General features: G+C 38.4%; 1 protein-coding gene across 1 annotated transcript in view; it reads right to left on the reverse strand.

Moving 5' to 3' along the window:
- The window catches only part of LOC123853829 (ABC-type organic anion transporter ABCA8-like), a 30266-nt gene extending 12487 nt beyond the window's left edge, over nt 1-17779 (reverse strand). The window contains 5 exon segments of the mRNA XM_064582447.1: nt 900-1013; nt 1192-1365; nt 3703-3762; nt 14734-14898; nt 17678-17779. Of these exon segments, the coding sequence (XP_064438517.1) occupies nt 900-1013; nt 1192-1365; nt 3703-3762; nt 14734-14739 (354 nt within the window). The 5' untranslated portion in view covers nt 14740-14898; nt 17678-17779.
- Between the last annotated feature and the right edge of the window lie 9628 nt (nt 17780-27407).

A 27407-nucleotide genomic window follows, 5' to 3' on the forward strand; every position in this document is an offset into this window, starting at 1 on the left:
ATTTTTATAACTAGGGCCACGCCCACGCTGCACTTTGTTCTCTTCCCTTATCCATGCCAGATTATTACCAGTTCCCAGGATAAGCCTGGACTTTCTCGCCTGAGTTTCTGTTCATTCTCTGACTCATCAGTCTTCTCCAGCTACTAAAATCTTACTCTTCAGGTTTCAGTTCCTCAAGGAAATCTGTGCTCTCATTTTCATGAGTTAATCTTTCCCTTCTCTGGTTGTCATAGAAACAATCTTTTAAGAGGAGATAATCTTTTCCTTATCACTTTGCTTTAGTAAGTGGCTATTTACTTCTCTGTTTACCCTCTGAATGCCCTCTCAGGGTTGAAATGGTCTTATTTTTTCTGCATTATCGATCTTCGTTTGTGACACATTGTTGGAAGCCAACTAATATTTGTTGAAATGATAATTTACCCTTTGGCAGTTGAAATGACAGGGAATCAGAATAGATACTAGGAGATAACACATATTTTTCCTTCCTCATTTAGATAAAATAAGTGTTGCTTTTATGGAATTAATTCTAGTAGAGTATGGAGAAGTAGTTTCTAGTTTTAACTATGTTAGCAACAATATTTGTTATCCTGTATTATCTTTGTGGAGGTCTTTGTGCTTATTTCTTTTTCAGTAAAAAGAAGACACAAATGGCTTCCAGGTTTCCTTCTAGCAAATACTTTATGGTTCTAGAAACAATTTAGCGACTTTTAAAAGAGACAAGGGTAGAAATTAGGAAGAGGAAAAAGATGCAGATTTTGAAAAGGATCCTACCTAAGGAAAACAAAATACTTTAGACTGTAATACTAATTTTTCATTCTACTGAGGGCACATTTTAAAGTACTGGCTCAGAATTGTGTATATAAATGCATAAAGTGAATGTTCACAAGAAATATACTTACCATACAGAAGCAAAAAGACCAAATGCCACTATTTCTTTTCCCCTTGCGAAAAATGAATGAAATCACATATGTCAAGAAGATAAGGGAGGCGGCATAGCCAACCGCACACAGGATCTGAAATCAACAGGAATGTTTAGTTAAAGACAAATGCACTCCAAGAAAACGTTGGGGTCCAAAAGATTGTTAGAGCACAGGGTTCTACAGTTATTTCATTTATGACAATGTAGGTATCACCGCAAACATGTTTCCATTAAATCATACAGGTATTTGTTCTGTGAAGATGGTCACTTACTTGTATAATCTGATTTACAACTGTAAATAGAGTGTCTTGGGCATTTAAACCGTAGTCCATCAAATACATAAGAAGGAAGATCAAGCAGTACATCGGAACATCCACCAGCGCCTGCCCACACCAGTAGGCAGAAGGGAAGAGGCCCGAAATCCATAGCTGGGACTGAGCTTTGCTCTGATTAAAAAACAGCAAAGATACAAAGTGGCATTTCAACTTGAGGCTTAAGAAAATATGGCTTATGTAAGGAAATATTCAAACAAAATTTTCATTTGTAATAGTTCTGTGTCATGCTATATGCATCATCTGGACCAAGGGATACGGATAATTCCAAACATGAGTGATCAGTTTGCTGCTTTGATTAACAACACTGATGTTCATCACACACCTGGTAGAAATATGTGAAGGGAAGAACTAAGTGTAATCAAGGCATTAGCGCTGCAGTAAACAATATAGAGATTAATGATGTATGGGAGCGTAAATCAAATTACATCTCAGACAGGAGCCTCATTTGGCTAATCAGAGACTATCAGCAAATTAACTATTTTTTTTAAAGATTTTATTTATTTGAGAGACCAAAAGAGAGAGAGAGAGAGAGAGTATGAGTGGGGGAGGGACAGAAGGAGAAGCAGACTCTCCACTGAGCAGGGAGCCCGACATGGGGCTCGATCCCCGGACCCGAACATCATGACCTGAGCTGAAGGCAGCAGACCCTTAACCGACTGAGCCACCCAGGCGCCCTGAATTTAATTATTTTTGAAAGAAAAAATATATTCAAACTTGTTTAATTGTTTATTATAATTGTTTAATTTGTGCCAAACCCCACATCACTTGATAAGTAATTTTAAAATATGGATTTGGTATGTTTATTCACAGAATGACAAGGAATACAAAATACATGATATTTATGAATGTAATAATATTGATGTATGTATGCATAAATATTTGGATGGGTAATAAATATTTGAATGTGTGCTATGCCAAAATGACCCTAATGCATCATTTACTTATAATTAAAAGAATAAACCAATTTTATATGTATATAAGAATACATATTATTTTATATATTTATGGAGAATATAATCATAAATAAGATATAGTATTTTATATCTATAAAATACATCATCTTTGGGGAGAGACTTGTGCTGTATCTTTGTATATAATAAATATATATATTATTATTACATTCATAGATATTATGTATTTTGCATTCCTTGTCATTCTCTGAATAAACATACTAAATTACATATTTTAAAACTACTTATCGGGGCGCCTGGGTGGCTCAGTCGTTAAGCGTCTGCCTTCGGCTCAGGTCATGATCCCAGGGTCCTGGGATCGAGTCCCACATCGGGCTCCCTCCTCGGGGGGAAGCCTGCTTCTCCCTCTCCTGCTCCCGCTGCTTGTGTTCCTGCTCTTGCTTTCTCTGTCTCTGTCAAATAAATAAATAAAATCTTAAAAAAAAACACAAAAAAATAAACTACTTATCAACTATTTAAAAATACTACTTAACTACTTATAAATAGTTAAATTCATTTGCTGGTGGTCTCTGATTAGCTAAATGAGGCTCCCATCTTAGATGTAATCTGGTCTAAGGATACATATCAAAATCTCCCAGCATAGGCCTGTTCGGTTCACACGACTGACAAGGTTCTGGTGCTGGACTGATCTGTGGTTGAAGCCATGAGAGGGACGAATTGTGGTTTTAGGTTGCTGACAGAGCACCTGAGTACATGGTGCTGCCATCTATGGAGGCAGGAAATACGGAAGGGGGTACACATTCAAGAATATCACAAATTCAGCTTTGGAGACGTGAAGTTTGAGTCTGTGATGCTGCTCCCAGGAGCAACCCTGAGAAGGGAGTTTGCATCAGCCCTGGAGGTAATGTTAGAAATTAGAGATCTGGGCTGGGGTCAAAGCTGTGAGTGACGGGTTAGGTAAAGGGGGTTCAATGAGCTTGCCAAGGAGAGAATGACTCTAGCATGATGAGAGAGCTACGAGACCAGCTCTGAGGGGTTCCAGAATTTAGGCACAATGGGGAAGAATTAGCAGTTCCAACGGAGGCAGGCAGACAGTGGTCACGGTGTTGGGAGAACCATGATAGGATTGTGGCCAGAGAAAGAGAGTGTTTGTGTTTCCCATGGGAGACATTTTTAAATTGGGACTATGTTAACACCAGGATGACTGACAGTCACATCAGGCCAGCAAATGGCATTCCCCAAGATTCCTGGAGGTTCTACACCAGGAAGAGAAGAGGACCTTATCCGGATAGCACACCCTTCCCTTGGACAACAGAATTACTTGGGAGAGGGAGGAAGTTTGAAACAGATAAAGATGGTTATGCAAGGTCATTTTGTGTAATAAGTTACAAAAATGGAACCATTGAAGGATATTCTATTAAGATCTGTAAATAAAACTAACGTGAGTTGGCCTGGGTTGATTAGTCATAAATTCACCACCCTATGACTGCCACTCAAAATTTGTCTCCACCCAGAACTCCGGAATCAGAATCATCACCTTACAAGATGCTCCAAATATTTGTAGATACATTAAAAATTCATTGGGATTAATGAGTGTCTGTGAATGAAAATGTATAAACAGATTGTCAGTTAAACATTGAAATTTGTTTTTTATCTAAGTTCTCACATTTTCAAAATACCATTTCCTTTTATTTCAGTCATCTCTTTTTCATTAACTTTTTTGAAATGTAATTTTGAAACAATAAAAAATATCCCCGTTAAGTATAGAGTTGCAAGGGGTTTGACAAAGGCATGTATTCTTGTCTCACACTCACAAAGTATAGAGCATTTTCATTACCCGCCAACCCCCAACTTCCCATGCTCCTTTGTAGTCAATGGCCTTTAGCACTGGTTGCAAGAAACCACAGGTCTGCACGTGGATGGAACTGGAGGGTATTATGTTGAGTGAAATAAGTCAAACAGAGAAAGACATGTATCATATGATCTCACTGATATGAGGAATTCTTAATCGCAGGAAACAAACTGACGGTTGTTGGAGTGGGGGGTGGGCTGGGAGGGATGGGGTGACTGGGTGGTGGACACTGGGGAGGGTATGTGCTCTGGTGAGCGCTGTGAATTGTGCAAGACTGTTGAATCTCAGATCTGTACCTCTGAAACAAATAATGCAATATATGTTAAGAAAAAAAAGAAGAAGAAGAAGGTAGCGGGAGGGGAAGAATGAAGCGGGGGAAATCGGAGGGGTAGACGAACCATGAGAGACGATGGACTCTGAAAAACAAAGAGGGTTCTAGAGGGGAGGGGGGTGGGAGGATGGGTTAGCCTGGTGGTGGGTATTGAGGAGGGCACGTTCTGCATGGAGCACTGGGTGTTGTGCACAAACAATGAATCATGGAACACTTCATCTAAAACTAATGATGTAATGTATGGGATTAACATAAGAATAAAATCAAAAAAAAAAAAAAGAAACCACAGGTCTGCTTTCTGTCACTACGAATTTATTTTACCTTTCTGAGAATTTCCTATAAATGAAATCATTCAGGATTTACTCTTTTCTGTCTTCGTTCCCTCAGTGTAATGGTTGTGAGTTGTACCAATGCTGATGCAGTTTTAGTTGTTCCTTCACAAGAATTTATTTATCAATTCACAGCTTGATGGAAATTGGGGCTGTTTCAGATTGTAGGCTGTTATGAATAAAGTTACCAAGAATAGTAATGTACCAGTCTGTATGTGGAAAGATGTTTTCTTTTCTCCCAGGTAAATACTTAGGAGAAAAATTCCGGACCATACAATAAATATATTTTTAATTTTATAAGACAGAGCCAAAAGTGCTCGTGCATTTTACATTCCCGCCAACAATGCATAAGAGTTCCAGTGTCTCCATATCCTCACAAACTTGATATTTTCAGTCATGTTAATGTTATTCATTTTATTTAATGAGCAGAGGGACTTCATTGGGGCTATTTTCCTGATTACTCATGATATCAGCCATCTTTTTATTGGAGCATTTTCCTTCTATATATCTTCTTTGGTGAAGTGTTTGTTCAAATATTTGCCCATCTTTAAAATTAGGCTATCTTTGGGGGGCGGAGCAAGATGGCGGAGGAGTAGGAGACCTGGATTTCGTCTCCTCTCAGGAATTCAGCTGGATAGGGATCAAACCATTCTGAACACCTACAAACCCAACAAGAGATCGAAGAAAAGAAGAGCAACAACTCTCTCATCAGAAAAGCGACCACTTTCTGGAAGGTAGGACGTGCGGAGAAGTGAATCCGAGGCGATATTCGGGAGGATAGACGGCGGGGGAGGGGCCTCCGTCGGCCGCTTCTGGAAAGTGATAGAGCCGCGGAGCACAAAATCGGAACTTTTCGAAGTCTGCTCCGCCGAGGGACGTCACTCCGGTGGCTGAGCGGGGGGTGGAACCCTAGGGACAGTGTGGTCTCAGGACCCTCAGAGTCACAGAAAGACCGGGGGTGCCTGAGGGCGGCAGAGCTCCCAGGTATCAGAGCGGGGAAGCCGGCTGCAGAGGCGGAGCCCAGGCGCGGGCGCTCAGCTCGGGGTGGCCATTGACCGTGATCCGCGGCACAGTCGGGGCCCCGCTCCTCCGGCCGGGACCCAACAAGCGGCAGATCCGGGGAGACTCACCTTCCTCCCCCGGGAGGAGCCGCGCGGGAGGGCACCGCAGGGATCTGCTGGGTTTGGAGACTCCGCCCGGGGTCGGGTGCCAGAGATAGAAACGCGCAGTCACAGGCCCGGCGAGCACGGGGTGCGGCCGGAGAGCGGGGAGACGGGAGTGACTGGCGGCTTTTCTCTGGGGGCTCACTGAGGAGCGGGCCCCGGGTTCTCGGCTCCTCCGGGGCGGAGATTGGGAGGCCGCCATATTCACTCTCCGCCTCCAAAGCTGGACGGAAAGCTCGCAGGGAACAAAAGCCCCGGAGAGCAAACCGAGCGGATTACTTCGCCGGGAGGGGGCAAGGGCGGGGCACTTCCGCCTCCGGCAGAGACATTTGGAAACCACGGCAACAGGCCCCTCCCCAGAAGACCAGCGAGAACAGCCAGCCAAGACCAAGTTTACCGATCAATGAGAACGGCAGAACTCCAGCGCTAGGGGACTACTGCACATAGAATTCATGGCTTTTTTACCATGATCCTTTACTCTTTCAAAGTTAATTTTTTTTAACTGTCTTTTTTTTTTTTTGAATTTTTCTTTTTCCCTTTTTCAACCAACATCTTATCAATCCCTTTTTTAAAAAACATTTTTATTTTTCATTTTTAGAGTCATATTCTATCCCTTCATAGTAGTTACCCATATTTTTGGCTTATATATATAAGTTGTTCTCTCTTTAAAATTTTGAGATAGTTTCTTCTAACAGATTAAAATATACCCTAAATCTCTAGTATATGGTGCTTTCTATTCCCCTGCCTGATCACATCCTCTCCCTTTTTTCTTCTTTTTTTAAATCCTCTTCTTTCTTTTTTCAAACAACTTCTTATCAATTCCTTTTATAAAATTTTTTATAATTTCCATTTTTACAGTCATATTCCATCCCTTCATCATATCAACCCTTATTTTTGTACATATATAAGTTTTTCTTTCTTTAAAATTTTGGGAGGCACTTTCTTCTAAAAGACCAAAATACACCCCAAATCTAGTGTGTGGCACTGATCTATATACCATATAGATCATATTTGATCATATTCTGGTTTTCCTTTTGTTGTTGTTTTGTTTTGTTTGTTTTTGTTTTTATCTTTATCTTTTTTTTTTTTTCTTTTTTCTCTCTTTCCCTTTCTTATCCCACTGCTTCAGGTCTTTTCTGATTTGTTTAGAGTATATTTTCTGGGGACGTGGTTACTGTGCTACCATTTTGTTCTCTCATTAATCTATTCTCCTCTGTACAAAATGACAAGACGGAGAAAATCACCTCAACAAAAAGAACAAGAGGTAATACCGACTGCCAGGGACCTACTCAATACGGACATTAGTACGATGTCAGATCTAGAGTTCAGAATCATCACTTTAAAGATACTAGCTGGGCTTGAAAAAAATATGGAAGTTATTAGAGAAACCCTTTCTGGAGAAGTAAAAGAGCTAAAATCCAACCAAGTAGAAATCAAAAAGGCTATTAATGAGGTGCAATCAAAAATGGGGGCGCTAACTGCTAGAATAAATGAGGCAGAAGAGAGAATCAGTAATATAGAAGATGAAATGATGGAAAATAAAGAAGCTCAGAAAAAGAGAGATAAACAACTACTGGATCACGAGGGCAGAATTCGAGAGATAAGCGATACCATAAGACGAAACAACATTAGAATAATTGGGATCCCAGAAGAAGAAGAAAGAGAGAGAGGGCCAGAAGGTATAATGGAGCAAATTATAGCAGAGAACTTCCCTAATTTGGGGAAAGAAACAGGCATGAAAATCCAGGAAGCACAGAGAACGCCTCTCAAAATCAATAAAAATAGGTCAACTCCCTGACATCTAATAGTAAAACTTACGAGTCTCATAGACAAAGAGAAAATCCTGAAAGCAGCTCGGGAGAAGAGATATGTAACCTACAATGGTAGAAACATTAGATTGGCAACAGACCTATCCACAGAGACCTGGCAGGCCAGAAAGGACTGGCAGGATATATTCAGAGCACTAAATGAGAAAAATATGCAGCCAAGAATACTCTATCCAGCTAGGCTGTCATTGAAAACTGAAGGAGAGATAAAAAGCTTCCAGGACAAACAAAAACTAAAGGAATTTGCAAACACAAAACCAGCCCTACAAGAAATCTTGAAAGGGGTCCTCTAAGCAAAGAGAGACCCTAAAAGCAACATAGACCAGAAAGGAACACAGACAATATATGGTAACAGTCACCTTACAGGCAATACAATGGCACTAAATTCCTATCTTTCAATAGTTACCCTGAATGTAAATGGGCTAAACGCCCCAATCAAAAGACACAGGCTAACAGACTGGATTAAAAAACAAGATCCATCGATATGCTGTCTGCAAGAGACTCATTTTAGACCCAAAGACACCCCCAGATTGAAAGTGAAGGGGTGGAAAACCATTTACCATGCTAATGGACACCAAAAGAAAGCTGGGGTGGCAATCCTTATATCAGACAAATTAGATTTTAAACCAAAGACTGTAATAAGAGATGAGGAAGGACACTATATCATACTTAAAGGATCTATCCAACAAGAAGATCTAACAATTGTAAATATCTATGCCCCTAACATGGGAGCAGCCAATTATATAAGGCAATTAATAACAAAAGCAAAGAAACACATCAACAACAATACAATAATAGTGGGGGACTTTAACATCCCCCTCACTGAAATGGACAGATCGTCTAAGCAAAAGATCAACAAGGAAATAAAGACTTTAAATGACACACTGGACCAAATGGACTTCACAGACATATTCAGAACATTCCACCCCAAAGCAACGGAATACACATTCTTCTCTAGTGCCCATGGAACATTCTCCAGAATAGATCACATCCTAGGTCATAAATCAGGTCTCAACCGGTACCAAAAGATTGGGATCATTCCCTGCCTATTTTCAGACCACAATGCTTTGAAACTGGAACTCAATCACAAGAGGAAAGTCGGAAAGAACTCAAATACATGGAGGCTAAGGAGCATCCTACTGAAGAATGAATGGGTCAACCAGGAAATTAAAGAAGAATTAAAAAAATACATGGAAACCAATGAAAATGAAAACACAACTGTTCAAAATCTTTGGGATGCAGCAAAGGCAGTCCTAAGAGGAAAGTATATAGCAATACAAGCCTTTCTCAAGAAACAAGAAAGGTCTCAAGTACACAACCTAACCCTCCACCTAAAGGAGCTGGAGAAAGAACAGCAAATAAAGCCTAAACCCAGCAGGAGAAGAGAAATCATAAAGATCAGAGCAGAAATCAATGAAATAGAAACTAAAAGAACAGTAGAACAGATCAACGAAACTAGGAGCTGGTTCTTTGAAAGAATTAACAAGATTGATAAACCCCTGGCCAGACTTATCAAAAAGAGAAGAGAAATGACCCAAATCAACAAAATCATGAATGAAAGAGGAGAGATCACAACCAACACCAAAGAAATACAAACAATTATAAGAACATATTATGAGCAACTCTATGCCAGCAAATTCGATAACCTGGAAGAGATGGATGCATTCCTAGAGATGTATCAACTACCAAAACTGAACCAGGATGAAATAGAAAACCTGAACAGACTTATAACCACTAAGGAAATTGAAGCAGTCATCAAAAATCTCCCAAAAAACAAAAGCCCAGGGCCAGATGGCTTCCCAGGGGAATTCTACCAAACATTTCAAGAAGAATTAATACCTATTCTTCTGAAACTGTTCCAAAAAATAGAAATGGAAGGAAAACTTCCAAACTCATTTTATGAGGCCAGCATTACCTTGATCCCAAAACCAGACAAAGACCCCATCAAAAAGGAGAATTACAGACCAATATCCCTGATGAACATGGATGCAAAAATTCTCACCAAAATACTAGCCAATAGGATCCAACGGTACATTAAAAGGATTATTCACCATGACCAAGTGGGATTTATCCCTGGGCTGCAAGGTTGGTTCAACATCCGCAAATCAATCAACGTGATACAATACATTAACAAAAGAAAGAACAAGAATCATATGATCCTCTCAATAGATGCAGAAAAAGCTTTTGACAAAGTACAGCATCCTTTCTTGATCAAAACTCTTCAGAGTATAGGGATCGAGGGTACATACCTCAATATCATAAAAGCCATCTATGAAAAACCTACAGCAAATATTATTCTCAATGGGGAAAAACTGAAAGCTTTCCCCCTAAGGTCAGGAACGCGGCAGGGATGTCCACTATCACCACTGCTCTTCAACATAGTATTGGAAGTCCTAGCCACAGCAATCAGACAACAAAAAGAAATCAAAGGCATCCAAATTGGCAAAGAAGAAGTCAAACTCTCACTCTTTGCAGATGATATGATACTTTATGTGGAAAACCCAAAAGACTCCACCCCAAAACTGCTAGAACTCATACAGGAATTCAGTCAAGTGGCAGGATATAAAATCAATGCACAGAAGTCAGTGGCATTCCTATACACCAACAACAAGACAGAAGAAAGAGAAATTAAGGAGTCCATCCCATTTACAATTGCACCCAAAACCATAAGATACCTAGGAATAAATCTAACCAAAGAGACAAAGGATCTATACTCAGAAAACTATAAAATACTCATGAAAGAAATTGAGGAAGACACAAAGAAATGGAAAAACATTCCATGCTCATGGATTGGAAGAACAAATATTGTGAAGATGTCAATGCTACCTAGAGCAATCTACACATTCAATGCAATCCCCATCAAAATACCATCCACTTTTTTCAAAGAAATGGAACAAATAATCCTAAAATTTGTATGGAACCAGAAAAGACCCCGCATAGCCAGAGGAATATTGAAAAAGAAAAGCAAAGCCGGCGGCATCACAATTCCGGACTTCAAGCTCTATTACAAAGCTGTCATCATCAAGACGGCATGGTATTGGCACAAAAACAGACACATAGATCAAAGGAACAGAATAGAGAGCCCAGAAATGGACCCTCAACTCTATGGTCAACTAATCTTCGACAAAGCAGGAAAGAATATCCAATGGAACAAAGACAGTCTCTTCAACAAATGGTGTTGGGAAAATTGGATAGCCACATGCAGAAGAATGAAACTGGACCATTTCCTTACACCACACACAAAAATAGACTCCAAATGGTTGAAAGACCTCAATGTGAGACAGGAGTCCATCAAAATCCTAAAGGAGAACACAGGCAGCAACCTCTTTGACCTCAGCCGAAGCAACTTCTCCCTAGAAACATCGCCAAAGGCAAGGGAAGCAAGGGCAAAAATGAACTATTGGGACTTCATCAAGATAAAAAGCTTTTGCAAAGCAAAGGAAACAGTCAACAAAACCAAAAGACAACCGACAGAATGGGAGAAGATATTTGCAAATGACATATCAGATAAAGGGCTAGTATCCAAAATCTATAAAGAACTCATCAAACTCAACACCCAAAGAACAAAGAATCCAATCAACAAATGGGCAGAAGACATGAACAGACATTTTTCCAAAGAAGACATCCAAATGGCCAACAGACACATGAAAAAGTGCTCAATATCGCTCAGCATCAGGGAATCCAAATCAAAACCTCAATGAGATACCACCTCACACCAGTCAGAATGGCTAAAATTAACAAGTCAGGAAATGACAGATGTTGGCGGGGATGCGGAGAAAGGGGAACCCTCCTACACTGTTGGTGGGAATGTAAGCTGGTGCAGCCACTCTGGAAAACTGTATGGAGGTTCCTCAAAAAGTTGAAAATAGAGCTACCATATGATCCAGCAATTGCACTACTGGGTATTTACACCAAAGATACAAAAGTAGGGATCCGAAGGGGTACGCGCACCCCGATGTTTATAGCAGCAATGTCCACAATAGCCAAACTGTGGAAAGAGCCAAGATGTGCATCGACAGATGACTGGATAAAGAAGATGTGGTATATATATACAATGGAATATTATGCAGCCATCAAAAGGAATGAGATCTTGCCATTTGCAACGACGTGGATGGAACTGGAGGGTATTATGTTGAGTGAAATAAGTCAAAAAGAGAAAGACATGTATCATATGATCTCACTGATATGAGGAATTCTTAATTGCAGGAATCAAACTGAGGGTTGTTAGAGTGGGGGGTGGGCTGGGAGGGATGGGGTGACTGGGTGATAGACACTGGGGAGGGTATGTGCTCTGGTAAGCGCTGTGAATTGTGCAAGACTGTTGAATCTCAGATCTGTACCTCTGAAACAAATAATGCAATATATGTTAAGAAAAAAAAGAAGAAGAAGAAGGTAGCGGGAGGGGAAGAATGAAGCGGGGGAAATCGGAGGGGTAGACGAACCATGAGAGGCGATGGACTCTGAAAAACAAACAGGGTTCTAGAGGGGAGAGGGGTGGGAGGATAGGTTTAGCCTGGTGGTGGGTATTGAGGAGGGCACATTCTGCATGGAGCACTGGGTGTTGTGCACAAACAATGCATCATGGAACACTTCATCTAAAACTAATGATGTAATGTATGGGGATTAACATAAGAATAAAAAATAAATTAAAAAAAAATAATTGAAACTGGAAAAAGAAAAGGAAAAAAAAAAAAAGCCTACCAGTCCATTGAGTATTACACTGCATTAAAGAGATGGTGATATTTAATATGAAAAATTAAAATTGAGTATTAGAATTAAATGCATGTTTCATGTTTCATTAACATTTTAAATATTTAAAAGTCATTTGGAAACAGTTCAAGCCTACAAATGATGATATAATGAACACATATGTAACCATGGCCAAATTTTAAAAATGAATAAATCATTACAAATACAACTGGAATCCCCTGTATATTGTCTATGATCTCATTGCTTTTCCTAGCAGCAAGCTCCTAACTGGCTAACTGCTTTCCTGAACTTTGTGTTTATATATGCCATTAAGCTTCTGTAATGTATCCCCAAACTACACACATAATTTAAAATTGTTGAACTTTCTATCTTCTACCTCATTACAGTCATCATTCTGCATTTTGCTTCATTTGTTCTATGTTATGATTTTGAAATTTATATAGATGGCCCCATTTTTTCTTCTTATGATTGTGTAGAACCACATTGCAGGAATGCAACTCAGTGTATTTATCCATTCTCTCATAGATGACAATTTGGTTAATTTCTTTTTTCTTTTTGCTATTACAAAAAAAAAAAAGCCACTGCTATGAAAATACTTATATACGTCTTCTCATGAATATGTGTGTATCATCAGGATAGTCTATTATGATATGCCTAGTAACAACCTTCAACATCTTAATGTCTTTTCACAGCAACAGTTTACTTCTCACTCAGACTATAGATTCAGCACAGGTCTTTGGAAGGGGGGGGAGCGAGGTCCTCTGTTTCACACCAGGGGTCCCAAGGTGACAGTTTCCATCTAGCTTGCAGAAGCAGGTGAGGAAAGGGTATAGAGAACTCACATCTGCTTTTCAATGCCTTGAATCTAGGTATCTGATTATAGCTACAAAACAATTATTCTATGCCCTCAGAAGGAGAGGAGAATAGGCTGCAAATCTTTAACACAGGCATGAGACTTTCACTAATAAAATTTCTATGATGCTGGGTTATAAGTTATACACATCTTCAATTTAAAAATAAAATTTCTCAATATTAAATGTTTAAAATAGTTTTATAATTTTGGGTTTTCTTTGCTACATATCCTTGTCAATACTTTGTATCGTTCTATTTACTGTTTTTGGCCAATCTTGTTAAATATAAAATGATATCACATGTGGTTTCTAAATGCATTTCCCTGATTACTAATGCAGGTCCAAGTGTTCATTCTTGATCTGTGTTTCTCCTTCTATGAAGTTCCTATTTATATCTTTCACTTCTTTCCTATTTCTATGCTTTTTTTCTTATTTATTCAGAGAAAATCTTTATATATTCTGGTATTAACTTTTTGTTAGTTTCATTTGCATAAATATTTCATCACAAGTTTTGCCCTTACTTTTCACTTTCTGATGTCTTTTGATGAAGATAATTCCTTAATTTTGATCTAGCTGAATTAAGTAAATTTTTCTTTTATAGTTTATGTATTTTTTGTTTTAAGAATTCTATTCTATCCGGCAGTTATAAAGATATTCTCCTATACTGACTTCTAGAAAGTTTACAGGATTTTTTTTTTCACTGAGTTCTGTACCTGGAATTGGTTGTTTAGTATGAGATAATTTCATTTTGTTCTTTACGGAGAGATGATTTTCCCAGTACCAATCACAGTGTCTTCTCAGTCATATGTTAGTTTTCATGTTTATGTGAGAGCTTTCCAGGTTTCTTTCTTCTGTTTCATTGGTCTATCTGTCTTTTACTATGGTAATAGCATACTCTCTTAATTACTTGTTTAATTCTTTTTAAAAACCATCTTGGCCTTTTTTCTTGTCTATGCATTCACTGAGTATATAGTCTCTCCAGTTTTCAAATTAATACAGAAATGTCCATCTCATATAAACCCAAGATCTTCTCACCTGTCCTCATGTAGCTAAAACCCAAACCTCTTGGTTGGTGAGATTGGCAAAATCATAGAGCATTAACAATAATCAATCACTCTGGATTTGGTGCCCTCTTCATTTTGGACCCTCAAAAATAAGCTTACTCAGACATTTGAAGAGAAGCTTCTATTTTATCCATAAACAATTTTACTTTCCTTTAGCAATATATATTATAACCACATATTGCATTTAATATATATGTATATGTGCACATGCATATATGGAAATATATAAATATATATATAAAACCATATATAACAACTATCTAATACAGTATGTTAATAAACCCAAAAACCAATGTACATTTTTAAAATGTGTTGACTATCCTGTTGACATCACATTGCAGATAGGGATTTTTAAATTTGCTGTATTAACATCCATTCCTATATATAACTTATGACATAATTGAAGTGGACAGCAATGGAATTACATAGCTGGAAAAGTTACCTTCATGGTCCCTGTGTTCCTTCTTTGTCGGGATTCTGTATCCCAGCAAGAATTTCAAATGATATGAGAATGTATTAGTAAAGATGACTTGTATTACTTCCTCAGGATAATCTGGCATTAATTCTTTAATATTTTCTTCATTGGACAGCCCCAAAACTTTTATACCTGCCATTACAAGAAGGGAATATATTTGTTAGTAAATTACTAGGAGATCAACTTCAGGATGTCATGATAAATTACTTTTACTAGAGTTCTTTATGGAAATAAAATCAAATATCAACTTTGAGTAGGTCAGGCAGAGTAAAGTTTGGGAAGAGACATTGCTCTTCAGAAGAACTACATGAAAATTAGTTATTTTATTTTCATTTGTAGTTCTTGAACCAATTTCAATCACATATAATATTATTCCATACAAATTAAACTATTCACAGGAGAATTAGCATTGCAATAAATCTACAATTGTAGTAAAAAAATGGTCACGAATGGTAGGTCATTGTGTTTAAATCACAATTAGGCTCTGGCTTATAGCAGATGGAAATAATTATAAAAATTCACTTTCCTTTAATAATCCTGACAGTATGGTATTAACTGGTATGCTATGAAAATACTTATATATGTCTTCTCATGAATGATTTATTTTTAAAAAGAGAAAGAGATTCAAAAGAGAATATACCAGTTACCTGATTATATTGACATCACTAAAATAATCCCTCTTTTCAGCAGATATTGTGTTCAATGCCATACAGAGGTCTCACTAAGACTGAAAGAATGAGAAGGAATGCAAAGAAAGTCCTGGATTGGGGTGGGAGTGTTGAAGATGCAAGTGGAGGAAAAAGGCAGCACGTATTTTGATAGAACTATTCTTTTTCTGGAATCTATTCCTTAAATCCATGTGATCTTGAGCAAGTCATGTAAGCTTTATCACTCAATTTCCATTATTTGTAAAATAAACAATAATATCTATTATTAGTACATAATATTACTACAGAGTACAGAAAAATATAATACAGAATAATATTATCACAGAATAATATTCTATTACTACAGAATAAAGGCTCTATAAAATCTAGTGCATGAGAGCATTTAATGAATATTAAGACTAGTTCTCTTGCCTCTGCACTAGGCTGTTTCTCTTCTGATTTCAGAAAATTATTCTAAAGGAAAGTGACTTTGACAGTCATAATGCTCTCCTTATTTTTCACTGGTAAGTATCTTAACACTGAAGGGTGGAAACTTGAAACTCAGAATGCTCATCAATAGAATCTTCAAATATAGTAAGACAATTTTTGGTAGTAAAAAGCTGGAGATAGAACTCCCATAATCAAATTCAAGAAAAGACTCATTGTTTTTGTCTCTAATAATAAGCAAATACTAGAGTGACAGTTTCATTCTAGTAATAAGGCTTCCACAGCCAAATGTCAACAATTCCCTAAACACTCCTGCTTTTCAAAGTCTCCAAACACTATATTCCATGCTTCCCCAAACCCTATGCAAGATCAAGATTTCTTTGCTGAGAGACTGTGCACTCAATTTCTCATAATCTATAAATTTTGACAACACAGTTTATCAACTGAAATGCAAATTAAATGCATGTCTCTGCAGTCAAATGAACCAAAAATTGACATCAGAAATTCCTCTTGGTTGCCAGAAAACTCACCTTTCATGAAGGAAGCTAAGGCTACTTTACTCATTATCTGTTGGGTTGTATTGGTGACAGGTGTGTATATAATAGAAAATGTAGAATCTTTAAATGAGTCTACCGGTCCCAGGTTCACAGCAGGTAGTGAAGAAAAATCATTAACTTTATGATTAGTAGGATATAGATACAAACAAAGTAGGAGGAGCAATGGGGTCAACCATTCCTATACAATCCAAGAGAAAGAATAAAGAAAATTATGATTTTGAATTAGTTATCCACAATCATTTGGTCATACAGTTTGTCTTGTGCATTTTTCTGCTTTCAATATACGCCACATTATGAACTGTTTAAAATATGTACAGTACAAAATTCAGCAGTCTAATTCCAATGAGGTCTTAATAGGTATTCAAGTGTATTGATCCACAGCACCAGTCTAAAGCATGCACCGATCATGAAAGTATGAGAGGCAAGCTATTATAAATTATTACCAGCTGGTATGACCTACTCATGCTGTATCTGGTTCTACTGAGAGCCTAGTGTTACATGAGACAGTTCCAAGGCACTGCTTACTGAATAATAATATACTGGCTACATGCCAAGATCCTGGTATTGGAAACTCAGCACAATTCAGGCAACTGGAGAAAGACTGTTTTGTTAGTTATCATTGTTGGTCACCTGCAAACTTCCAATAAGACATCACTTTATTTCCTAAATGGATGATGATAGAAAAAATTCACAATTAGACAGTAAAATTCTAATTTAGTTAAAAATGCTACTAATTTATATCTATCTGATTTTCAGAAGATATCGAAGTTCAACCAGGATTTTTGTTATATGGTAAAATGATAGGAGCTAATGCTAATTTTCTTCTTGGTACTAATAACATTTCCAAGTTTTCCACTCTTTTGAAGAGAATGACTTATTTTTAAAAAGAGAAAGAGATTCAAAAGAGAATATACCAGTTACCTACTTCCGTGGTTTAATTAACCATGCCTTCAAAATCTCAGTGTCTAAACCTGACTATCCATGAGTAGGAGCCCTAGCAAACATGTGACCACTGACTTTTAAAACATTTATTGGATTTTCTATTGCTGGCCAGTGTCAGTGACTTTAGACCTCAACTTGGGATCTGTGTCAACTGAAAGGTCTGCAGACAGATTGCAGTTCGAGGAACAACTCCTTCTCTTGTAGAGAGGTTTTCTGGTTTGGTTTGGTTTTTGGAAGGGGAGATAAAGTATGGTTACTTCCCAGGAAATATACATTTCCATATTGTAAATAAGAAGTGACAGAGATACTGAATCATACCATCAAGGACTCTCTTTTCATTCTCCATTTCTTCAGAAGGTTCTTGCATAATAATGCCCATGTCTGTTGACACACACTTATTTCTCTCTTAATCATTTTGCCCTGTTTAAGAAGAAAGAAAAAGAGAAGATAACGTAAATGTGACGCTCTTCATGAGAAGACATACCCTGCAAACAGAAAAAGAGCAGCCTGATAATTGCAGTGCTACAAATGAGTGCTTGGACTCTGTGAGTTCCAAAGTTAGCGTGTTATGACTCCCCTAGCTTTCTTTTCTTTCCACTTCCAAACTCTTTGCTCCCTTATTTTTTTGGTCATGCATTGTGTCAGTGACCAACGTCTTGCCTCAGCTCTATGAAAATGGATCTCAGCCTTTTAAGTCGTTTTCTTTGCCAGCCGGCACGATGTAAAGCTTTGTCAGCAGAGAAGATCGAAGAGACACTGCAGGAAGAAGAGGCCCTCCTTTCTGGTGTCAGAGTGGTTCATTTTCCCCATTCCTAGAGACCGTATTTTTTTTTCCCCGCTGCTCAGACTAAATGATTTTCTCCAATGCAAAGTGCCTGGATGGTGAAGGTTTCACTGTGTGTTTTCAATAGCTCTTGACACAAGAGCAGTAATATCTGGGAGCCCCAGACAGCTAGGGCCTTTCCCCCAGAGCTTTGTTTCCTTTGGATCCCCTATTGCAAAGTCAGTGCACTCCTTGTGCCCATGGCTTGACTTTCAGTGGGCTGCAACAACACCTATCTAAACACACCTTAGTTGACGTAACATGACCCTTGCATAGAGTAAAAAGCAATGGCCATCTACCACCACGGGTGGGGTGGGAAACCTCCCTGCCCCCATTCCTAAGCAAAGGTGAGTTGTTGCTGAGGTTTGCTTGGCAACCCAGCATTGACACAAAGCAGAGACAGGCTGTTACCCAAAGAGGCGTGAAGCAGCTCTCACATATCCAAGACCTCCCAACAGATACAAGAACAGATTGTACAACAGGCCACAAAACAAGTCTTAGCAAATTGAGATTATACTGAGTATCTTTTCTGACCATGAGGATAGGAAACTAGAAATCAGAAACAAAAGAAAAGCTGGAAGGACATTGAATCCATGATCAAAGACCTCCCAACAGAGAAAAGCCCAGGGCCAGGACCAGATGGCTTCTCTGGTGAATTCTACCAAACATTTAAAAAAGAATGAAGGGCACCTGGATGGCTCAGTTGGTTAAGCGTCTGCCTTCAGCTCAGGTCATGATCCCAAAGTCCTGGGATTAAGTCCCGAGTCGGGCTGCCTGCTCAGTGGGGAGTCTGCTTCTCCCTCTCCCCCTCTCCCCTGCTTGTGCTCTCTCACTCTCAAATAAAATAAAATCTTTTTTAAAAATTAAAAAATAAAAAAGAATGAATGCCAGTCCTTCCCAAAGTTTTCCAAAAAATTGAAGGGGAGGGAATACTTTCAAACTCACTCTGTGAGGCCAGCATTACCCCGAGGCCAATGACAGATGACACTAAAAGAAGAGAACATTACAGACCAACATCCCTGGGGAATTTAGATGCAAAAATTCTCAACAAAACATTAGCAAACTGAATGCAACCACACATTAAAAGGATCACACACCATGACCAAGTAGGATTCACTCCTGGGATGCAAGGATGGTGCAACATATGTAAATCAATAAATGTTATACACCACGTGAATAGAATGAAAGGTAAAAATCATATGATCATCTCAATACGCAGACAATACATTTCACAGAAGACAACATCCTTTCATGATAAAAACCCTCAACAAAGTACGTATAGAAGGAATATATCTTAACATAATAAAGCCTATATACAATAAGTCCATGGCTAACATCATACTCATGGGTGAAAGGTTGGCAGCTTTCCCTCTATGATTGGGAATAAGACAAAGACACCCATTTTTACCCCTCCTGTCCAACACAGAAGCCCCAGTTCCTCACTCTACTTTTGTCAACACCTTTTGTCTGGTAACTCTTGAGTTCCTTCCTTAAAGGCAGAGTATAACTTTGACTGTAGAAAGGAGTGGGAGTGACTATGTGTCAATTCTCAGCCTAGCCCTTATGAGGCCTTGGGTGTATCTGCTTGCTGTTATGGCTTGGTCATGGCTGTAAGAGAATACTGGGCCAGCCTCTGGGACCTGAAAAGCATATGAAACAGAGCTGAGTCATCCCAGTCATGCCAGTATAGAGTAGCCTACATCAGACTATGGCCAGCCAGACTCTAGGGATCCAAGCCTATCCAAGATCAGCAGAACCTCCTAAAAACCACCCCATGCATGCAGAGAAAGGGGAACCCTTCTATACTGTTGGTGGGAATGCAAGCTGGTGCAGCCACTCTGGAAAACAGTATGGAGGTTCCTCAAAAAGTTGAAAATAGAGCTACCCTACGACCCAGCAAATGCACTGCTGGGTATTTACCCCAGAGATACAAATGTAGTGATTCGAAGGGGTACACACACCCCAGTGTTTATAGCAGTAATGTCCACAATAGCCAAACTATGGAAAGAGCCAAGATGTCCATCAACAGATGAATGGATAAAGAAGATGTGGTATATATATACAATGGAATATTATGCAGCCATCAAACCCCCCCCCCCAAATCTTGCCATTTGCAACAACGCGGATGGAACTAGAGGGTATTATGCTAAGCAAAATAAGTCAATCAGAGAAAGACAAGTATCATACGATATCAGTTTCACTGATATGAGGAATTCTTAATCTCAGGAAACAAACTGAGGGTTGCTGGAGTGGTGGGGGGTGGGAGGGATGGGGTGGCTGGGTGATGGACATTGGGGAGGGTATGTGCTATGGTGAGCACTGTGAATTGCATAAGACTGATGAATCACAGATTTGTACCTCTGAAACAAATAATACATTATATGTTAAAAAAAAAGAAGATAGTAGAAAGGGAAAAATGAAGGGGGGAAATTGGAGGGGGAGACAAACCATGAGAGACTATGAGCTCTGAGAAACCAACTGAGGGTTTTAGAGGGGAGGGGCATGGGGGAATGGGTTAGCCTGGTGATGGGTATTGAGGAGGGCACGTATTGCATGGAGCACTGGGTGTTATATGCAAACAATGAATCATGGAACACTACATCAAAAACTAATGATGTAATGTATGGTGACTAACATAACATAATAAAATTAAATTTAAAAAAAAAGATGAAAAAAAACCCCAAAAAACTAAATCACCCCATGCATCCCAGCTATAAATGTTTATTGTTATGTGTTATTTGTTGCTTCTTTCTCTTTTGCTGTGCAATGTAAATGCAGCTATAGACCACAGATATATTACTTAGGATTCCCTATTTAGCTTCTACAATATTGTGTTTCTTTGATTTTAGTGGCTTTTTATTTTTGGTTTCTCATTTGATCATGCTGTGGTCAGAGGAATTGCTACTCTGTAAGGTATTGCTTCCTTGAAATTTCCTGAGACTTCCTTGGTGGCACAGCATATATTAATATTTGGAAATATTCCATAGATGCTTGAAATAAACATATGTCAGCTTTTAGTTTGTTTTATAATTGTGTTCTTTGAATTTTCAGTATCCTTTCTAATGTTACATTTACTAAATCAATTATTTCATGATAGAATTCTATTAAATTTTTCCAGGCTGATAATAGGTTTGCCAATTTCTTATTGTATCTCTGTTACTTTTTAGTGTGTGCATTTAAAGACTAAGAGATTAGGTGCATAAAACATTGCTCTACTATTCATATTTTAAGGGTAGGTCGCTTCTACTTCTGATAATAGCGCAGACTTTAGCTTAATATTTGCCTAATGTAGCTTTATCCGTCTCTTTTTTATTTTTTATTTTTTTTTAATTGCATTTTATCTTGTGTATACTTTTTTTTAAAGGTTATTTATTTATTTATTTGACAGAGAGAGACACAGCAAGAGAGGGAACACAAGCAGGGGGAGTGGGAGAGGGAGAAGCAGGCTCTCTGCTGAGCAGGGAGCCCGATGCGGGGCTCGATCCCAGGACCCTGCGATCATGACCCGAGCCGAGGGCAGACGCCTAACGACTGAGCCACCCAGGTGCCCCTATCCATCTCTTTATTTTTAACCTTTTGCAAATTTTTTTAATGTGTGATTAATGTAAGAAAGATTCATAATTTCTTTTTAGAAATCCAAGCTGATAGATGCTATATTTTTAAGAAGTGAATTTAGTCATGTATAAATTTTCATTTTGGATTATCTTTCACTGTGTTTTATTCTCACTTGAAGCCTGTTTTTCCTCTGCTTCTAGTTTTGTCCATATTACCTTCTATTGAAATTTATCAAGGATCCCTCACCATGTTTTCTTCCTGTCCCAAAGATACAAAGATACTTATAAAAGATATTCCTTCAATGACTACTCTTAATTTGGGGTCTTTCCTGGAAAAATATCTTTCTTTTTCAAATGGAAACTCCACATAATTTACTATCCCTATCCTCTTATAGACAAAGACTTTCTAGAAATTATCTCTCTGCTGAATTTCAAACCTGATCATTCTGGTTATTATTATACAGAAATTTGTTCAATCTTTAAAGAATACACAAAGTGAATTTATTTTAGCCACCTATAGTTAATTAAACTTGCTAATGGATTACCCAGGTTACTCTGGGGATGCTGTGATATATTTGAGCTTGTTCTTGCGATGGAAGGTAGAAACTCCACCTGAAAAGGCTTGGATAGGCTTTAGCCAGATTAAGAAACTTCTGCCTGGCTCCAGTCCCTTCGGTTTTCCTTTGGAAATTAGTATCGCCTACTTTATTTCCCCCCAACTCATGTGTGTTCTGTAGTTTATCAAAAGACGAACAACCTGAATTCCTTACTATGCATGCAGCAGTTTCAAGTTGTGAGGACTCTGATTTTTTTCCTCTTATATGTTTGTTAAAGTCAGAGCAAAATGCTAACATTTGAGGAGCTTGAAATCTCTGTTTACGGAAATAAAGTGCATTTGAAATAATATTGTGATAAGGAAACGTGGCATATTTCAATTCTGACTCAGTACATCTTGTGCACAGAGTAAAAGATCCTGGAAAGCATCTTACATTTCCCAAATTTGCAGAGCCCCAGAGTGAGAGCCAGAGACAAGACAAATATTTCTGTAAATGCTTTTGGTAAACAGTCTCAGAGTCATAGAACAGTTTATCCAAAATGCCCTAACATTATTGGGCAATAAAAGTAAATATCTATCACTTTGGAAAAAACTCAGGTTTACAAATCAATTCTCAAGATACTTAGTTCTTCCTAAATTTTTAAAGCAAATTTCGGCTTATTTCCAAGCTCAGTTTCTGGTTAAAAATCATTTAACAATTGCATAATGTTTAATAAAACAGTATATTTTAATTCAGTGCTTTCATTTACACAATATTAAACACTGAGTGTTCAAAAACATCAAGATAGCCCATTAGTTTTCAAAATGATTTTCCCACAGAGGATCAGCATTCAATTCCTAAAGGCTTATTTCTAATTTTGCGAGGGGGAAAAAAAGGAAAAAACAAAACCTCCAAACACAAATCACAACACGGAAAAAATACGGTGAACTTACTTTTGAGACATTTGAGGCCAGGACTCTGAGAAGCACAGTTTATCCACTGATCTCCTTATTTAGAAGAAAACAATGCACATTTTTCCCTGGTTTCTACCACATCTCTAGAATCTGCTTTAACTGACTTCTATGAAAATTTCCTGTGAAGGCCAGCTTCAGAAGTTACAGCCTGGGCTCTGTGGGCCCTGCCAAACATTGCATTCACGTGATCCCTCTTGGACCGTTGGGCTTCTCATTGACATTCGGCCAAATCCTGCAGAACGCAGTGGAATTTACACTTGGTGGCCTGTCCATATCATATCATAAGGAGCAATCTTATCAGGGAGTTCCAGTATTCCTAAGCTTTTGTCTATTCTTTCCCATGTAACTGTTGGCTAATATCACCATTGAAAGCAGTGCCTTTGAAGAGAAAGTAAACAGTTGAATCAGAGAAAAGCTCCTCTCTACACAGGGCTCTCCAGTGCCTGATTGACATCATCACTTGGATAATCAGGGTTTTCATTTGTTTTTCATTTTTACTCAGCTCAGAATATTTCTAATCTCCCTCATGACTTAGTCTTTGACCTGTGAATTATTGAAATATGGGCCAATTTCCAAGTGTCTGGAGATGCTCCTGTTATATTTTGGTTATTGATTTCTAGTTTAATTGTATGATGGTCAAAAAATTTATTTTGTATGTCAAATTTGTTAGGACTTGTTTTGTGATCCAGGATATGATCTGTCTTGGTGAATATTCCACATGCACTTGAGGAGAAGTGCATTTTGCTGTTGAGTGCGTGGAGTATTACATAGATATCCGTTAGATCTAGTTGGTTGATGGTGCTGTTCAGTTTTTCTATATTTTTGCTGGTTTTCTGTTTACTAGGTCTGCTGATTACTGAGAGAGGAGTACTGACGATGTTAACAAAAATTATGGATTTTTCTGTTTTCCTTTCAGATCTCACTAGTCTTGTCCAATCCGCTTTGACACTGTGGTGTTAGGTACATAGATAGTTAGAACTGGTATGTCTTCTTGGTGAATTGACCTTTTTATCATTATGTAATAATGCCCATCTCTATTCCTGGTGACTTTCTATGCTCGGAAGTCTACTTTGTCTGATTTTTTTTTTTAAGATTTTATTTATTTATTTGACAGAGAGAGACACAGCGAGAGAGGGAACATAAACAGGGGGAGTGGGAAAGGGAGAAGCAGGCTTCCCGCTGAGCAGGGAGCCCGATGCGGGGCTTGATCCCAGGACGCTGGGATTATGCCCTGAGCCGAAGGCAGACACTTAACAACTGAGCCACCCAGGCGCCCCTACTTTGTCTGATTTTAATATAACCATTCCCACTTCCTTTTGATTGGTTCCCATGGTATATTTCTTCCATATTTTTATTTTCAACTATCTATATAACTCTATATGAAGTGAGCTTCTTTTAGACAGCCTACATTGACATCATTTTTGTTCATTTGTTTGTTTAAATCCAATCTGATAACACACGCCTTTTAATTGGTATGTGTAGACCAGTTACATTTAACCTAACTACTGATATTTCAGGATTCAGTTCTGCCATGTTGTTATGTATTTTCTCTGATTTTCATTCTTCTGTTTCTCATTTCCTACCTTCTTTTGTCTTATCTGAAAAATTTAAGTATTCCAATTTATCCACTGTGATGTTAAACCACATATATTTGTGTAGGTATTTTAGCGGTTGCTCTAGGGATTACAAGAGACACACTTAACTTTACACAGTCTATTTAGAAGCAATATTTTTCTACATTCTACTTGAAGTAGAATGTAGAAGCCTTACCACCATATGGGGGCAGAACAGGTAGGCAGCCAACGGGATGCTGCTTAATAGCTACAACCAGAACGAGTCAAGAATGGAGAGTAAGAGGTAGTCACCATCACTCCAATAAAAACTTATTATTCCTTGTGTAGTTCCCAGTCCTGAGCTAATTTTCAGATCCAGAATCTTCTGTCTGAAGAAGTAGCCAGAAGGAAGGAACCCAAAACATCTTGACAAGTATATACTCCAAGAAATACTATAATACTATAAACAGTATTCTGAGAATACTGAGAAAATGATGTAATAAGGCTAAGAATTAGTAGCAGAACGTAAAAGGTGGTCCATCTGGAAACAGCACAACCTTCTAAACACCTCTTGAGTGGAAAGGAACATAAAACGGGAAGTTCCTGATTTTACAAAAAGTAGTGCTCATGACACTACAGGTCAGAATCAGGGGCACATATTTAGGTAAGTGATTAAAGGAGACTTTCATGGCCTGAAATAGTGTTGGTTCACACCCTCAGGAGTTCTCTGGGTGACATCTGAAACTTGCCCCCCGCCCGCCCCCCCCCCCCACACACCTCCCACCAAGGCAGAGGGCCAGGAGACACAGGCAGACCACTCCATAGCAGGTGGCGGGTTTAAGAAGCAAGGGGACTTACTTAGGAGGCTTGTTTCCCACGCGGCCAGACAGGGAGATCTCCACACTGGCCACCAGAATCTTAATTGTTTACACAAAGGCCTTAATGGGGTTCAGTCGTGTACCCCCTCCATATGGTCTCAACAGCACATTGCTTTCTGAAGGCTGAGATCTTCAAAATGGCTCTGGCATGGGTGAGGCGGGTGGGTCACACATTCCAGGGACCAGGGAGGAGGCGAGCAGCCTGGGATTGCTGGGGCCAGCCCTGGGGGCCTGGGGCAGTCCTGTCCTCCTTGTGACCTCCTCCAACACATACTCCTACTGGAAAAAAGAAAGTAAAAAGAAAGTGTCCATTTCCAGCACCGAAAGCTAGTAAAATCACAACAAAATAAACTAGAAAGAAAGCCAAAGCAAAGAGACAGCAAAAAAAAAAGTAAAGATTAGTAAGTGGAGAAGGAAAACAGATCTAACTGAAACTTTTAAATAAATAAACATTTAAAAATATGTAAACCACTGGCTAACTTAATTATTTGGGTGCCCAAAAGGAAATATAGATTAAAATGATACATTTTCTAGGGGGTGCCTGGGTGGCTCAGTCAGTTAAGCATCTGCCTTTGGCTAAGGTCATGATCCTGGGGCCTGGAATCCAGCCCCACCACTGGCTTCCCGCTCAGCAGGAGTCTGCTTCTCCCTCTCTCTCTGCTCCTCCTTCCTGCTTATGCTCTTGTTCTCTCTCTCTCAAATGAATAAAAAAAAATCTTTTAAAAAAATGAAATATTTTTGAAAACAGAATAATAATGCATGCAGATGTATATACATACATACATGCATGTGTGTTTCCATAGATGTTTGGAATGCAATTCTAAATAAGAAATGGGACCCAGAAGAGATGCCACAATGATATTTTAAAAAATACATCAAAATGAAAAATTAGAAAACATTATTTCTTAATGATAATGAAAGTACAACATATCAAACTTGGGATTATATCTAAAGTAATGATTAGAGAGCAATTTATAGCTCTAAAGGCGTATATTAGAAAAGAGGTTGAACATCAGTGACCGAAGCTTCCACTTTAAGAAGCTAGAAATAGAACAGCAAATTTAACCCAATAGAGAAGTCTAGTTGCCCCAAAGAGAAAGACCAACAAAGCCAGAATTTGATTCTTAAAAAATAATAATAAAAATTGTTAATCTACTAGGAGGGCTGAGTAAGAAAATAAGAAAACAGAGAACAAATTACTTATATCAGGAATGAAAAGGAAAGTTTCTTTATAAATCCCACTAATATCAAAAAGTAATGAGGGTATTATAAACTATTATGTTTTAATAAATTTGAAAATTCAGATTAAATGAGAAATCCTTAAAAATGCAACCTACCAAAAGTAACACAAGAAGCAATAAAAAAAATGTAATAATTCTGTATCAATTTAAGTCACTGAATTTATCACCACAAACCTTTCCTTGGAGGGGAGGAGGGAAATAGCCAGGTCTAGATGGAAAATGTTTCTAAATACTTAAGGAAGAACTGGTACACTCTTACAGAAACTTTTAAAAAAACAGAAGGAATACATATGTAAAGAATTACCTTACTGCTAGACTGGATGGGCCCATGTTATCTCCAGTGACTTTGGAAGTCGGCTACTGACCCTCAGCCAAGAGATGACTAGAAGGGCCAGCTAGTACTTTGCTTAAAATGTGAAATGCCCCTGCCAGTACCTGGGCCTATCCTGTCTTCATTGTATGGAGATGTTGAGGTGATAGTTTACATCT

Source organism: Mirounga angustirostris, unplaced genomic scaffold (assembly GCF_029215605.1).
Source record: "Mirounga angustirostris isolate CCGP_5_RB_7025 unplaced genomic scaffold, mMirAng1.0.hap1 SCAF_17, whole genome shotgun sequence".
Lineage (NCBI taxonomy): Eukaryota > Metazoa > Chordata > Mammalia > Carnivora > Phocidae > Mirounga > Mirounga angustirostris.